General features: G+C 40.2%; 1 protein-coding gene across 1 annotated transcript; it reads right to left on the reverse strand.

The window, feature by feature from the left end:
- Positions 1-16,141: 16,141 nt before the first annotated feature.
- On the reverse strand, positions 16,142-16,997 carry FGFBP1 (fibroblast growth factor binding protein 1). The gene has a single exon (XM_014883216.2). The coding sequence runs from the start codon at positions 16,960-16,962 to the stop codon at positions 16,246-16,248; it is 717 nt and encodes a 238-aa protein (XP_014738702.1). The 5' UTR covers positions 16,963-16,997; the 3' UTR covers positions 16,142-16,245.
- Positions 16,998-17,531: the final 534 nt, after the last annotated feature.

The following is a 17,531-nucleotide window of genomic DNA, read 5'->3' on the forward strand; positions in this document are numbered from 1 at the left end:
TTCAGTTTCACATTGTACATAACCTCAGAAAGTTAAGAAAGAAAGATTCTCAGAAGGCCAAAATAGGTCACTTCTTAAAAACAACTGAGAAATCTGTTCAGTGTATGAAACACTTTATGCAACCACCCAGGAGAACAGAGAAACAGAGCACATCCTTCCCAGGCTGTGTTCTCCACGTGATACAGAGAAGTCACTGTCTTTGTAGGTGGCTGGAATTGAAGCATCTTTATCTTGAGCATAGATTGTTCTTGGCCGTAATAGCTGAAAAAGATGATTGTTCTTGTCAGTGATTATGTACTAAGATGCTGAGAAGCAAACTGTACTTTTGGAAGCTGAGGTGCACAGTTAATATGGGCAACTGTACTGGAGTAAGTGATGGCTTTGTAATGAGGTGGCTGGCAAGTCTGGGCTGCTAGGATCACATACATGGCAGAACATGAGCAAGCTCATTTCCAACAAATTCCAAAACAATTTTATGCATGATCCACATCTGAAAGGCCATACAGACATGCCCTGCCAGAAAACTATGCTTGCAAATCCTATTGCTTTGCTGAAGAGTTATCAAGAAAAATCCATCCCAAACTGATACAAAATGTTCCAAATCCATAGAAAATTAATAAAAGAAAAAAATAACCATGCATTTTCCCCACTACTTGGAATAAATGTTTCTTAATATGGTTTGGAAAAGGTTGGGTTTTGAAAATATGCCTATAGTCTGAAAAAGCTAACTCTCATAATTTGTTCAAAGTAAATAGGCTGGCTTGTGCCTCAGGCCCACATCAAGCACTGCTAAAGAATGCTGCTCAGAAACACGAGAGGAATCTGAATTACTGTGTGATAAGATGATATCAATGTTATCACTCCCAGAACCACAGAGCTGGAAAAGCTACTTCTATGACCCTGTGACAACAGCATTGCTGCTCCCCTGGTCTTTGATACACTTCACCTGACCAGAGCCTGCAATCATTAAACTTATTAGGAAAAAAAATGAAATATAGAAAGATTTGTTCTCCTTGGCAACCAGCACTTGGCTTTATGTTTGATTTAATATAATACAGGATGGTTTGGCTTGGGAGGGGCCTTAAAGATCCTATAGTTCCAGCCTTCCTGCCATGGGCAGGAACACATTTCACTAGAGCAGCTCGTTCAAAGCCCTGTGCTGCCTGGCCTTGAGCACTGTAATATGGGAGACAATCTTTGAGAGGGTTCTGATTTTGTTTATATGTATAGTGGCAGCATATTGTGCAGTGGGTCTGGGTCCCCCTGGACTCTGGAGTGGTTTTGGATGGAACCTGAGGTAGTGGCAGCATTGCAGTGTCTATCAGTATGAGGCAGAAATTTTCCCCTTACTTTTTTTGGGCTACCCTTCATGCAGGTACATGGGAAGACTCCCTGATACTCAAAGCAGGGACATTGTCTTGCAACAAGACAAGAGCTCAGTAGAAAGAATAGAAAAATGAGATCAGCAAGTATTCAGAGAGGAAACCCCTGCAAATAGGCTGAATTTCAGGAACTTTCTCTTAACAGCAATATCATTTACAGGCTTAAAATGACAATTGAATGGACTAAGAGGCTGATCCTTCTTACTAAATATCTTGAAAGGAGCAATGGCTAATCTAAAGAAAATTCTTTGCATGTAAATTATGAAGGCTGGTGAAAAGATTAAAAACAAATAGTACGTCTGAGTGGTTGTCCCTCTGCTTTGCCAACAGAAATTTCATTCAATTTCTGATGAACCAAGAAAGGCAAATTGTCTGGGATAATACTTTTTTTCCTTGCTTAGGAAAAAAAGATCTTATATCTAATGGGAAAAAGGTTTTATATTTTGAAGAGCATGTTATTTTCAGCACTGCACTGTGGAGCAGGGGAGGGCAGCTGCCTGCTTGCTGCTCCTCCTCTCTTGCAGTGGTTGCCTAAGTGAGAAGACCCAAGAAGCACAGAGAGCAGTATGTGCTCCATACCAGCATATTTCACAGCAATGCAGGTACTTCACCCCCAGTTCACTTAATTACTGGTATTTGGAGAGCAGAGAGGGTTAAAATCCATGCTAAATGCTTTAGATAGGATTCCTACCATTTAAGGTTATTCACCTAATTGTGCAGACTTTCTCTATAAACAAAAGGACAAACCAGGCACCTCCTGAAAGCACTTACCCTGCCCGGCAGCAGTGAGGGAGCACAGAAGGGATAATGTGCACTCCAACACAAGATCCTTATCTCTATCCACTCCCTATGAAAACTTCCTAGATTATCAGCTCAAATTCATAAAATTAGCTTCCGGGTGGTTAAAGTTGCATTAAATTAACCTCAAATATATTTCCCTGTGAGAAATATTGCCAAGTAGCAAAGAACATCTAAGCATCCTCTCAAACGCAGCAGATAAAAGGTTTTTGCAAAATATTTAAAAATTATAATTTCACAATCTATTTTCTGATTATCTAAAGCCACAGTCCTAAAATTTGCCGACAATTTCAGGAACTGACTGTGTGAGAATGAAGTCTTTGGAGCATATCAAATGCAGTCAAATAGAAAATAAATTGTTATTAGCCTGCTCACTCTAATTTATACATTTTTTTCTGTTGACTGCCTGAATTTCCAAGACTGAGATCACAAAAAATGGGGTGGGTGGTTCTTAATGAATCCAGAAATTAGTCAGTACAAGAGAGTGACAATAAGGGTTTGCAGAGGACTGGGAAAACTCTGGAGGAAAACACATTCCCATTCCTACTCTTCTTGGAATACTAATCAAATCAATAGCTCTCCGTTACAGTTAGACCTGGGACCTCTGCAGCTGAATTCTGAAACTTCAGGGAATGAACAAAAGGCCTCTTATCTGAAAACATCAGCAAAGTTCTGATCTCAGTAGGTCAGACACAGAGGGGATGTGTAACTCACTGAAGAGCCATTTGGATCCCCATGGCATGGATGATAAACTTGTTGATGATGAGGCCTTACACAGAGCATAACACTGTCTATAATGGGTTACATCCCATGTTAGGTGACCAGAAGGAGCCAGCTTTGCTTCCCTAAGTCAGACTTTGAACATCAGCTTGTGGTTATGTGCTTGGTTTACAGTAGGAAAACATTAAGACTAAGAAGTGGTCTAGACAGAGATAAATTATAGAAATAAACCCAATTGTAATTCAGATTACTCATTCTCTGAGCTAAAAATGCTACTAAAAATAAGAAGCAGGAAGACAGCTGTAGTCTCTAAATTTTTTTATGCTCTAAATTTTCTTGAGTAACATCAGACACTGTTGATACGTGATATGTGGGGCTGCTTCATGTGAAGAAGTAAAATAATAATATATGGCTTGATAAATTTAAGCAGCTCCTGGTATGTTTAAATCTTTTTTTCATCAATCAACTACATTTTTGTTTGAGCAGTAGCTGCATTAAATATACTGTCTAGCCAGGGATTAATTTCTATGGCTACTAGGGACTTGCTATGGGACACTGGGCAAACAATTTGATCTTCAGATTTGAGATTTCCTGAATGAATGGGTGGCATGATAAGCTGATATTTTAAAATTTTTAGACCATAAGGGTTATCATAATGTCTAAACTGATCTTAAGAATATTACAGCTTTTTAGTTTCATCCTATGTCATGCCTCTATTTTATCCCCAAATTGTGCTTTAGGTAACACAACTTCTGCAGAGCAGCAGTTGTCTCATGCTCTCTGATAACATGAGGCATAGAAGCACTTTTCATCACAGGCTGTTCCAGTAACTGGAAATTAATTGATAGTTTGCCTATATTGGCCTGGTTGGATAGAGCTCTGAGCTCTGGCCTAGTGAAAGGTGTCCCTGTATGGGAGCTGGAATTAGATGATCATTAAGGTCACTTTCTATTCAGGCCATTCTATGATTCATTCTGTGATTATACTCAGGTGTTAACAACTTCCTCTTGTATCCTGTGCTAAAGATAATTTATTTTGTGGGGAAGGGCATCTTCTCCTCCTGATAGGAATTCTTAATCCAGGCACTTCTCATTCTCTTTTCCTGGTGAATTAGAGAGATCAACCTTTGTAAGCATTTCAGGATGGTACATTTGCTAGAATCTCTATATTTCTTCTTTACCCTCTCCCGTTCCTTATTATTCTTTTAGTGCAAAGATTCATCTTGTATTCCCTGTGGCCTGTTGACTGACACAGCTAGGCTGAAATGCAGTCCCTACTTTTACAGTGTTTATCAGTAATGAGTTATAATAAAATGATTACAGAAGGTATTCACAAGTTTGCTGGGGCAAAGTTGAGAGGCCAATTGTCTGCTATGTAAAACCAACCCAGTTGTTATAACAACCAGCAGGAGTGGCTGGACATCATCGTTAAAATACTTGGCTGCAGGGATGTTTCAAGGAACCACTCTTTCAAGTATGTCTTTCATTTGGTCTATTTCACACAATATTTTTCATAATGTAACATTATGGCATCAATTAACACATTATAATAGGCAAGATTTTTTTTCAAATTTACATCAGAATACTCTCTTATCATTCGAGCATGGTTAATTGATTACAAAACCGTTTCCTTTAATTATTAGCCCAAACATTTCACTTTAACACAACTACAACAAGCTGATTGTTTTTCTAATACAGACTTTTTTTCACTCCATCCTCGAGAAAAAGAATTCTACACAGTAATATACCTTCAAGTACAAATTATATGTATCAAGCTTTATTTATTAGCCTTCCTTAAAGCCTAAAAGTTTTCACCAGCATGAGCATTTCTCTGTCTCAATTTATCAGGAGAAAAACAATAATCCTGGGAAATTAAAGACTTCTTTACCAATATCTGAGTTATTTCCTGGTTTGAATACTAAGTTGAAGCACAGAAAATCATGGAAAGATGGCTGTAGACCTGATGATACTCTACAGTCACCTTTAACTTCCCAACCCTGCTTAAGTGCCACACTTGTGTTCTGCAGGTGCTCCACAAGTGTTCCATTTGGCCATCATTATACACATTTTTCCTGTTTATGCCATTTTTACTCAGTTCTCCAGTAAAACAGAGATGTCCATAAGTAAGATAAGTGGAAGGCACAGCACATGGGATATAACCGAACATTGAAGCCAAAAAGAGATTACCTACATTTCAAAGAAAAGGACCAAAATCACTTAATATTTGATGTTCTTTTGGTTTGGACTGTTTGTGTTCACAGTCTCACAATATTGTCTCAAAGGAGCAGAGATAATTTATTGGGAGATGACTGATTTTGATCTCAGGATGTGCAGCATGACAAATCATGCCAGTTTAAAGGTAAATGCTTTTTAATTACAATTTCAAAAATTATACAGTCCCACAGTAGGAACATACCAGTCTGCCTCTCTAAAACTGCCTTTCTCTATTTTCAGTTATAATAATCTTCACATATAATAATCATGATAATCTTCAATCAGTTCAGGAAAAGTTATTGTGGTCACGACATGATAAACCTTGATGCAGCAAATTAAAAATTAATAAGAAATTATTAATATATCAGTTCCTGTATTGTTTTCAGCAGTGGGTGGGTTGTACTGAATATTAATGCCTGGGCTGTCCCCTGAGCTCACTGGCACCTGTGGGTCAATGAACCCACGGCAGAGTCTGTTGCAAAACATCCCTATCCAGAGATACTGGATATCCAGAGATATCCAGATTGTTGTTACCTGAGTTCAGTTAAAACCCTCGTTAGTACTGACAGGGATATTCCAGTTAATCATTACTGAGACAGAGCCCAGCCTTTAGTGCTGCTTTGTCCCGAGTCCAACCAGGAAACAGCCCAGCCCCACGCACATGGAGGGAGCAGAGCCTTTAATGTCCTGACTGTCCTACAGCCCCATCCATGGCATGCCACGATCCCTGACAGGCACCACTGCAAAGAGCAGTGCTGGCAGTGACAGAATACCCAGAGAAGGAGAGCAGCAGCTCTTCCCTGGGCCTGCTCAAACCTGAGGAGGAGGAAACAAGAACCACTGCAGGGAAAAGGTCCCCAGTGGCTGGATAGGAGCCCTGTCAGTAGAGACCCAGCATTTCCCAGAAGAAAGAGCGGTAGGACCAGTGAAGAAATGTGATGTATTATTGGCAGGGGTGAATTTTTATTCCCTGTGTGATTGCCAGGATTTTTGATTGCCCTGGAAAAGTCAGTGCTTGGTAAAAATGTAATCTCTGAGAGGTTTCACCATGCAGCCTGCAGCTGAAAGTGCAGCCAGAGGAAAGGGGGATTAGCCAGCTTCTCTGACCACTTTCACATTTAGCAGCCAGCAAAACTCCCCACACGCCCACATTTTTTTGATGCTCAGAAAATGCAGCTAATTTAAATAAAAAATCATTGTTTGAATGAAATAATACATATTTACTGATTATTGACACACATTACTAATTATGATGATGGACTAGCATAATAAAGAACTTTTAATTTTGCAACTATATATTTACCTGTCATGGATATAGTATCTTAACACAGGTCTCAACAAAACCACAGCTCTTATTACCAACTGAAACAGAACAAATTGTTCCCTATAGAAATATTGTTTCATGGGATGTTCCTGCCTGCAAAATTCACAAGTTAGCCTCAGGTAAAGGCTCTTTTCGTGGCTATAGAACTAAGCAAACAAAAGCTGATTATTGTTGGATTTTAACCTGTCAACTTCAGTTTTAATTTTTAAAATTTTCTGCAATCAGCAGGTTCTGTGGAAAGCATGCTGCTTGCAAGCCATAGGGTTATTTTGGGTAAATCTTTTGATGAAATAACACAGCAGTAACAGAAACTCAGTCTGTTACCTATAGGACCTTGGACAATGGCACACATCAAAGGCACATGTCTAAACTGCAAGAAGCACAGATAAGATTAGCATTGCTGTCACACGCTCCTAGAGCTGCTCTCTCTGTTTCCTCTCAGAAAAGTAACATAATTAACTGTGGTTGCAGGCAGGATGTGAAGACACAAGTCTGTCCAAAATATGTTAATATACTTTGCATTGCAGTTTACCTCAGCTTGTTTAAACTATGAGGTGTTCAGAATTCTGGGTGATTGCTGCAGTCCTCGGAGAAATCTAGGTCTACATTTCTTGATGGAAAAATAGGTCAAGTTCAGGCAAGGCTGAACTTGCCCATTGGTCTTATGGTTTATTTCCCCAAAAGAAAATCATGCTGCAGCACGTTTCTCTTTCCCCCTATCTTTATAGTTTTTATTGTAAGAGGTTTCTGCTGTTATCAGCAAAAGAGGTATTCAGCATCCTCAGACAGGATGAGAGTGCCTGTGCAGGGCTGTGCCCGTGCAATGTCCCATTGCCTTCTGCAGCACTGCTCAGCATGGCCATTGCTGCTGCTCTGCTGCTGCTCGTTATTTCCCATCTTATTCCTCTCCCAACTCTTGCTCCTGCTGTTCCAAAACACCAACACCTTGCCCTGTTAGGGTACTCTGTACTGCTGCTTGTAACTAAGCACAGCAAATATTTGGTTACACGCAGTCAAACACGTCCCTCGTGTCCCGAGGCATTTCACCTTTCTTCATTAACAGATGGTAGAGAATGAAAGAGGAATGAATAACTGTAGGCTTTTGACTAAACTGAAGACTTAGGCGTGACAGTTTGAGTGTTTCATTTCACATTTGATCCACCTCTTCATATGAATGGTCATTAAACAAAATGTCTAACACCACTACTTGATTCTATTGTTATATTATTACTGCTCTTTGATTTTTCCAAAAATTTGGGTGAAGGCCAATATTTTATATGTACAGCTTTGTGATAACTGTGGTGTAGTCCAACAGCATCTAACCTGAATTCATGTATTACATGCAGTGGAAGCACAAGCCAAGTTCAGCTGTAAGAAAGGGATTAGCCTCCACCTCTGGGATCTTCCTTGGAATGTGGTGCTTTGCCTCTAAGGCAGGATGAATACTGCAAGGCAACAGTGTAGTCTAGAAACCCTAAGAAAAAGTGAGGCCAAGGAAATTATTTCTTGCACGATACAGATTTCAATAATTTAAATGTGGATGTAGAAGATATGAAACTTCTTTAATTGTGCAGAAAATCGTAGTTTTTGCACGAGCATTTAAAAATTTTGCACGCAGTGGGATTGCTGGCTTATTTAATTTGTCACATCCATTGGTCATGGATTTTGAGATGTTGACCACAAAAGAGGCACATGAACTTCCCAATAGGTGAAAAAGGTATTTTCAAACTCTTTTTCCAAACTGAACTTTATTAGCAGCTCACCAGCAATGATATCTTCATCAGACAGACTTCACTTTCTATTACCCTCACAGTGAGACATCTCCTTAAATCTCAGTAAAGCAAACTGCAGTCTGGAAAGAGCAAAGAAAACATTGCTCATATGTCCTACTTGTTGCCAGACAGATGCATATCCCATGTGCAGTAAGTCAACTTGGTACAAAAGGAGCATTAGTAATAATTTTTCAACAATGATTATCAAAATAGATTTATTTTATAACTCCAGTCTGGACCTCTGAAGCTCCTGAATGGTGTGCACTGCGATGCACTGCCCAGATTGTGCTGTTGTTTGTTGTTTCTGTGCACCAGTAGTATGTCTGCTTGGTGATTTAGTGCCTTGTGACTAAACAGAACACAGGAGAAAGAGAACTAAACAGCCTCCATCAGAGCTCTGAAGCATAATACAGCTCCCTCCAACTCATCATCTGATGGCTCAAACCCAGAGATTCCTAGATTCCATGAAAATATCTTTTCTTATGGCATTAAGAGTTCAGAGATCAAGTTTTAGAGCATGTTGATTGACTTCTGAGAACCAGAGGCATTTGGAAACACCACCATCCCAAATAAAGGAGAGAAAATAGGACCATGAAATTGCCTAGTCTCAAAGATGTTTCTTACAAACATCAGATATGTTGTGGTCTCTTGCATACCTGCAATTGGTGGATGAAATCTGAGGTGACTTTGCTGAGCAGTAACTCGTCATAGTTGGTTGCAGTAACAAGAACATTTAAACTAGTGAGAACATGCCTAAAGAAAGCAAATATTTCAAGTGTTGCTGCAAACAGTGAAGTTTGTTTCCTTCTGTACTTAAATTATGAGGAGCAGCCACTGGATTACACCACTGCTCGCTACCAATGATCATTTGAACTTTGGGCTGCAGGAGAGTAACACCCCTAAGAATGTCCCATCAGGATGCCCCCAGCCTAAGAGTGGGAATAACACTCCATGATAACTGGGTGTCCCAGACACAAAACCAGCCAGAATGAGCACATTTGGATCTGTTTGGTCAGGCAATGGCTCCCTACCCATCAGGTCAGGTCCATTACCTCTGGGTACCAGTGGGGTCATGTCGGCTGGAGTGTGTGCTGAGCTCCTGCAGCACTTGTGTCTTGTATTCATGAAGAATCCTAAAAGACATGGCCTAAAACACATGACATATGAGAGTGTGGAAAGAGAGAGCTGTTGAGAGATAGACATTGATTGTGCCTCTGCTACTTTCATCTTTGATCCTGTTTTCAATTTTTCAATTAATTCTATTTGCAAGCACCTAATTATTTGGCCTCTTCTCACTTACTCATCAATAGTAAATTACAGTAGCTATTTCAAAAGATAAAATTAATCCTAATGATAGCCAGTGTTACTTCTGAGCTATGCTTATGCAAGTCCCGAGGAGCTTCATTAGCACTGAATGGACACATATCCTTGAAAACAGTGCTCTTGTACATGGCTGGAGCTCAGCAGGAAAACACAAGGCCACTCAAGGAATACAAATGCAAAGAGAAATCAAATTCAACATTCGAGAGATAGGAAGGGTGATATGTAGACAGGTGCTATAAGGAAAGTAAGAGAGCTTTAATCTCCAAATACCTTTCAATGCTCCAGAGGGTGAAGCCAACACACTAATGGAAATGTCAGCTGTACTCTTGCCAGACCTTTCTACAGGAGCAGGTATGGGGCAATTTCAGATGAGCCATGCAGGTAGGATCACCAGCTCCTACATTACCAGTCCCTGTTTTCTGTGAATTACACTTTCATTCACCACTAAGAATCACTCTCACAGAATCTCATGTGATAATTTCTTAACATCTCTTTTGCAGGTACATTTTCGCTTGTTTATTTTGAAAAAAATCAACTTTGCAAATGTAATTTCTACTAATACCGCTCACATTTGATTGCCTGGTATCTCTCTCCTCACAGCATAAAGCACTCAAAATTTGTGGATAACCCTTATGAGATTAGGTTAGAAAGTAATTTTTAAGGTAATAATAAATAGGAGGCTCTTTGTGTTTGGAAACTGGCTTTTGAACTGCTGATACAGACTTAATTTATGTTTTTAAGCCTCACACTGTGAGGGCAAAGATACTCACATTTTCATAGGATTCTGTGGATTGTAGTATAAATGAAACATCAAGCACAAGGACGTTCAAAATAAAACCACAGGATGAGAAAACAATGTTTCCAATTGTTAGTATTAAATCTGCCTCTCTGAAAACAATGATTTTCTGCTTTTGGTTTTAAAACATCACTTTTAATTTTTTTTAGTATCTTCTCTCTAAATAAGAGTTGAAAATTGCCTTAGTTACTGATCCTCCTTCAGACCTAGGGAACTTCAGTAAATATTCTCCCAGTCTCCTGCCTAGGTGGGATCAGCCACAGCAGAGTATTAACAGTCAGAGCACGAAGCAGTTTAAGAGAGCTGCATCTGATTGAAATTCCGAGAAGAGCTTGGGCAGCACACTGTAATTACCTCTCTGGACATCGGCCAGGACATCATCAGCCAATGTTCTCACTTCCAGTGGGACTGGCCTGGGAGCTCTAGGGACCTGATCACTAACTCAGACGGGGGCTGTGCCCCCCAACACCCCACCTGCACCAGCACCTGCAGCCCTTGTGTCACAGTTACTTTGGAGACAATATTTCCTCTGGAACTGCACCAAATCCAGCATCCCTAGTGTTCAAGTGCTTTCTGTCTCTGAGCTTACCCTTTAGCTCTCCTCTGTGTCATTTGCACGTGTGAGTGAGGAATAGAGTGTTTCTGAGTGTAACACTTACCTGGAGGCCTCCCTAGCACACACTGAGGACTGCAGGCTTTGAACAAGCAGTAGGAACAAAGCTGATAAGGCATGCACGTTTGTAGGGATTCAGCTCATGTGGAGTGCCCCAAAAGCAGTGCAAGATTTTTCAGGGATCCACACCACCTCTAGAGTGACTCTAGAGACCACAGCACCTTCAGGCAAAAGATGTAAAGGTAACTCGTATTATTTAAATGATATTCTATTATCTAAGCACGCTTATTACATGTAATTAGTGCACATATTATGGATTTATAGAATACATTCTTGTTACAGTTAATATTGCAATTCCTTCATTTTAAGATTAATTTTAACATCAAAAGTTCTGACTGGCTGAAACAACTCTCTTCCTTGGCACATACAAAACACCACACAGTACTTCTATGTGCATGCTGGTGAATGGTTTTGAACATGTCACAGGCTCTCATTATATAACAAAGTTCCTTTGATGTGTCTGTTTGTTGCCTGGAAATCAGTGTCAGTCTTACATGTTCCCCTGGGAGCTTTGGGTTAATTAAGTTTATCATTTCCACAAGGGGCCTGGTATGATCTGTGGCCAAGGCAGGCAGGTAACAGTGGCTTGATGGGAACATTTCACTGTTCTTCCACTTACTCACTATCATTTCTTTAAAGACCAGGTATTTCCAGTGGGGTTGATAAGCAAGTTCGGAAGAAATTCTGATGGCGAAATAAAACACACGCATGGATAACAGCATGTTTCCAAAGAAATCCCTTGTTTAAGAGACAAGCTGGGCCCTAATGCATCCTGCTCTGCAAAGAAGGTAAAAAGCTTTATGACATGGCCAGTCTCCTCTCTTTATCTGTGGCCATGTATTGTCTCACAGTAGTAATAGCAATGGAAGGAGCAGGAGAGACACACAGATATTCCTCTGAGCCCTCCAGGTGTCCAGTGTCTGACAGCCCTAACCTTACTAGGAGCCTTGCATTCTGCCTTCTCCTTCCTCTCTGGCTCTTTGCAGAGAGGTGATGACTGCAGCCAGGGCTCAGAGTTCTCCTGCTTGGTCAAGGAGGGAGCAGAAAAAAGCTCCAGGATGTTAGAACACAGAAATACCCTCTAGGATTTGCAGCATTTATGGTGATAACAGGCTGAGGACATGCATGCTCTCGTCAGGAGCATCATCCAAGTGACAAGATTGCAAGGAACCCCTGCAGGCTGGAACTTGCTGAATTTCCCATCCTTGAAGCTGGATTTTTCCTTTTGGTCAATTCCTGATCCGGTATCATTCTCGGAATAGCCTGGAGGAACAAACTATTTAAGATACTGAATTGGAATGCAAACCCAGCAAAGGTACGAGTGAGGTGCAGCAGCAACCAACAAGTGTTGAGCTGCCTTGCTCAGGGCAGCATCAGGAAAAAAACAAGGCAAAAGTGGAAAAGGGAGGAGAATTTATTATCAAGGCTCAGCTCTGTCTACACGGAGGGAGCAAGGCAATGTGAAATGTGTCTTGTCTGAACACAGTCTCCACCAGGGTTGGCCAGTTCCAGGTGAGGTGATATCAGGTGGCAGGTACCCATTGGCCCCCTGGGGGAAGAGGAGGGTGGGGAACTCCCGCAAGAAGGAAGGCTGAGTCACTCAGTTCTATTCTCCTTCAAGCAGTCAAGCAACATACGAGATTAGATATGCAATCTGTGCTGTTGCCAAAGTGGTAAATGAATAAAGGAGGTTGCAAAAGGAGCGGAAACTCATTTAAATGAAATTGTGTATGAAAGTGGGCATAAAATACACTGCAGTAAATAGTAATGAATGAAACTTTGAAGGAGTTGAAATTTTACATATTCTTAGGTAGTGCTGCACTGCCAAAGCTATTTGCTGGGCATTAATAATGTCTTCCCATTTCCTAGTGAATACAAAGAAATACGTAACTTTTTCCAGATAGAACCATCATATGTTAGGAGATAACTCCTGGAAAAATTCCAAATTTTCCTCTTTTCTTCTTAAAATAAAATTGATTTTTTTGACTTTCCTAAGTTTAAGGAAAGTTTAAGAATTTGTGGGTGTGGGGGGGGTTGGGTCTATCTATAAAGATCATCCATCCTCTAAAGAATTTACCAAATGTATAAGTATTCTATATTGCAGGAGAAGAGAAACTCCCTGAAACTTCATCTCTGAAGCTAAAATGAGTTTCCTCTCTTCAAAAGCCCTATCTTTCTTCCCAAGTAAATATTCAAATTATAACACCCAGGGTTGTCCAGAAAACAAATCTACCCATGATTGTCAAGGTCATCCAGCCTTCCTGTACTTTGTTTCCCCAGGTGTAAAATAGGGCTGATTTTTCCATAACTCACATAAACATTAAGAAGGCTGAGACTGTTATGTTTTCAACATGGTAGGGCTTGGACCATGGACTCAGAATTTGAACACATTCATTGTTTTCCTTCACTGCAGTCCTGCCTGCCCTGCTAGAAAGGGTGTTAGAAAAGTCACTATCATCAAGTTCTTCAAACACAAAGTTCTGACACAATAACAACTGGGGCACCTGGGACAGAGAGTCAGAGAATAAAGCTCAGCTGTGAACTTTTTCATAATGAGCAGAGGTCCTAAGTTGAACAATACCAGGAAATGTTTGATTGATGTTAAGTAGCTTGACTCCACAATCACCAAAGTTATACTGACTTCAGTGACTCTGTAAATGCCCCAAAGACTCATGTGATCGCTGTCAAGTGATTGCTTTGTGGATGTCGTCTGAAAAAAACATAAGGCTTGGTAACTGCAATGAGACCTTAGACCCTCTTAGCATAGAGCTGTGATCAGTACAGTTATAGAACAGGCTGTAATGAAGTTAGACTCCAAATATATCTGCCTCAGACCCTGCTATTCTGAAATGTACCCTTCTGAAGAACATTCAAAACTATACACTCAGGGAGGTAAAAAATTTCATACTTTGTCTGAGACAGTTTTGAGATTTTCACTCTCACATTAGCCCCACCTTCTGAGGAAAAAGGCTGCACAGAGATCCCTTTTTTCTCCTGATGCTCTATACTGTCCTTGCACAACTGCTTGCATTGAAGGTGAAATGCACCCATGAACTCCTGAGAATGAGCCCTGCAAAGAGCCACATGTGAAGATAAAAGTCAGCCCTGAATGGAAACAAGAAGATGAGGCAGAAGAAATATAATGCATCCCTGGAGAGGAACGTGCAACTCTAGCACGTGGGTCAGGTGCTGACAGTCCTGCACATGGAGATGTAACTCACAGCTCTGGAATCCTGGGCTGGAATTAGCTCTGGGATATGTCACTGGCCCAGTGTGCCTGCATGGCTGGCAGTCACAGGGAGTGCAGTGCCTTCTGGCAGCTCAGAGCAGAGTGATCACGCTTCAGGCAGCAAAGTCCTCACCATAGTGCTCCCCAGAGTAACAGCAGCTAAGGGTGGGTAGGATTGGACATCCTCCAAAATATCTGGAGCAAGTAAGCCTCTTAAATCAGGCCTTTCCAGTGCTCTGGTTATAATCTGGAACTAACAGAAAGGTGTCTGTATACTGGAGTAGACATTAATTACTGCAGTGTATGATTACTTGGGCCAAATAAAGCTCCTAATATTTCCTCTGCATTTTTTACTTTCTTATCTCAATAATTTCCTAATGTGAAGGGGTGTAGACCAACACACAAAGTGTCTAGCAGCTGCAACTTACCTGCCCTTTCAGTATTTTTGTATCTCCCTTAATAATAGAGAGCTGGTAGCTGTTTTCCCACCCTACTTGGCACCAAAGTAGCTGTGTCTTCCAGCCTCACTGCAAGTGTTACTGTTGATGCCCCTTTTTACTGGAATTTTGCTTTGCTGTGGGCTCCAGTCCAACCAAATTTATCCTGCATAGCCTGCTAACAGCCAGTGTTTCCACAGGGCATGCAGAGACTAGAACTTCAGTAAGAAGAATCTGCTTCTTTTTTTGTCGTTTTTACTTGGTAAAATACATCTGAATCCTCCTCAAACACAGTTTGTCTGACTAATAACAGCATCACACATTCAACTCACAACTACCCATCTTTAAAATATTCCAGCAATGACATATTAACAGAAGGAAACATTTTCTCAAGAGTCAGAAATGCTAGTTTAATTTGGTAAAATTATCAGGGAAATTGTCTTTCTTGAAATTTCAAGTTTCCTCAAGTGGACCACTAGCAGAAGACCATACTTCTGTTCTCAGATCCACAAGAAAAATGTAAGCTGTATTTTACAGTTTTTCCAGCTGAATTTTCAAAAATTAGCAAAGATCAGTTGTCATTACTTAGCTTTACATTTTCTAAAACCTTTATTCTTGGGGGTTTGGGAGAGGTTTTTACGTTATGGGTTTTTGTTTGCTTGTTTGAGTTTTTAAAACAGATAAAGTTTAATGAACAGAAAAATATTAGTGTCCTCCATATAGAAAGATAAAAGAATATGGAATTTCAAAAAACCATGCAGGCAGGGTTGAATATGAGCTCTTTAGTTGTTGAATAAGGGATCCAGTCCTGGATCTATGTACAAATTCATATAACTCATTCTATCCCCATGTCTCTCTGTAGCTACCAGAAAGTTTGTACAATGTGCTTCAGACAGACTGTAGGAGAAAAGAGGGAATTGATGTTTCCAAAGTATTCTGACATTCTTTGGTGAGATTAAAACCTGAAGATTTGTCCACTTGTTGACAAATCAGAAAATCTTGTTGCCCTTCATTACTACAATGATGAAAATCCAAGGATAATTTAGTTTGCTATCAAAAGCTGAAGTCTGCAAAGCTGCAGAAGTTTTTTTAAAACTATTTTATAAACAACACTTCACTAGATATTGTGAAAGATCATTCTTTGACAAAGGTTTAGCACTTACAGAGAAATCCAGTAAAACACAGAGAGAGAGAAGGAATACTTTTTAATGTATTTTGGAGTTTATTTTCCTTAATAATTTTTAGGTCAAAAGCATTGTACATAACCAAGAAGTGCATGGCACTGAATTCATCACTTTGGCTAGCACAGCTCAAAGAGAGACAAGGAGATTACTGATACACTTCTGCACAGAGTACGTAACATCCACTGGTAACACATCCATTGGGTAGCAATCTGTGGGCACATATCTATAACACCTTCAACTATGTCACAGTAGTCTGTTGTGTATATACAAAATCAGAAAAATATATTCCTTCTTCCTTATATACACTATATAACATGAGAATAAAATCTGGAATGGTTTGCAGTAACTTAAAAGAGACCAGACTTTCACGATTCAGAGCTCTAGGAACACCTCCTCAGCATCGTTTGTCCTGGACCATTGTGATAAAAAAGTTGCAGAAAGAAAGCAAGCTTTCTGGACAGTATTCCTCAGCCACCTTTTTCTGGTCAATGTAATCTACATCTTCAACACAGTCTTGAGGACTGTGTTCTAGCCTTTTTTCAGTCACAGAGGCATCTGCTGGAGTCTGAGCAGTTTCTTTTGTGTGATGCATTGTGTTCTCTTTGGCAGGACCCACTGCTGTTAGTAGGCTTGAGTGAGTCAACCTGAGGTGAGCACTTTGTGGGCCTTTCCTACATAATTTAGATTTTAGAACACTTTTGGGGTCTTGACAAATCTGCTTCTGCTTCTTTAGGGATCGGGAGATTTGTTTCCAGTAGGATTTCTGGTTTGCTGCATACTGTGCACAGCTAGAAGGGTCTCCAGAGAATTCACACCAGAACTCACTGTCACCATGCTTGCACTTTACATGCACAGTAAGAGCATTTGTGTCCATCACTGACCAGGTGCACTCAGCATTTTCTTTAGTTTTAAACTTGCCTTTAAGAGATGATTTTCCTCCTTTTGACTTCTGCCCTTTTTCGTTTCCTTGGTTAGATTCCTTTTGTTTTTTTCCACCATGTTCTATGTCTTGTCTTCCTTTTTTTCTTTCCTTCTGTCTTTCACAGTTGGCTAGTAGCATCTGGGAGACCAGAATCAACACACAAAGGAGTCCAAAGCTTTTGATCCTCATGGTCTCTGTTCTGCTTGCTATCTACCTTCAAAGCAAACAAACAAACAAACAAACAGACAAACAAAAAGATTAAAATGTTTTCACTTAATGCTGCATTACATTTGACAGTTGGAGTTTTTCAGACAAGGCATTACACTGCTCTTTGGTACCTATTAAAGTGGTGGCATCAGCAAATTGATCTGTCCTTTGTGTAAGTAATACCTGGTTTAAATACCATTATGAATTATCTTTATAAGAGGCGTGGTGTAACTTTCAGTTACTTTGCTACCAATGCAATGGGGAACAGAAGAATCACTGCCAGGACATGCTACTGCCCAGGGACTGAGTACCTTAATTGAAGTCTCTTCTGCAGTCAGAGAAGGAATTTGAACCTGGGATTTGCCAATCTCAGATGGATATCTTAAATTACAACAATAAAGCAGTTGTTCTCACAATCTCCCATTTTGTAAAATGACTCATAAGCATTTTTGCCTCCAACCTCTAGCTATTCTTCAAAAATATGCCAGACAGAAAGGAAACTCTTTGGTTCGAATTGAGGAAAACTATTCAGCAGGCATCCTGAAAATCCT

The sequence above is a fragment of the Sturnus vulgaris genome, chromosome 4, assembly GCF_052056855.1.
Source record: "Sturnus vulgaris isolate bStuVul1 chromosome 4, bStuVul1.hap1, whole genome shotgun sequence".
Taxonomy (NCBI): domain Eukaryota; kingdom Metazoa; phylum Chordata; class Aves; order Passeriformes; family Sturnidae; genus Sturnus; species Sturnus vulgaris.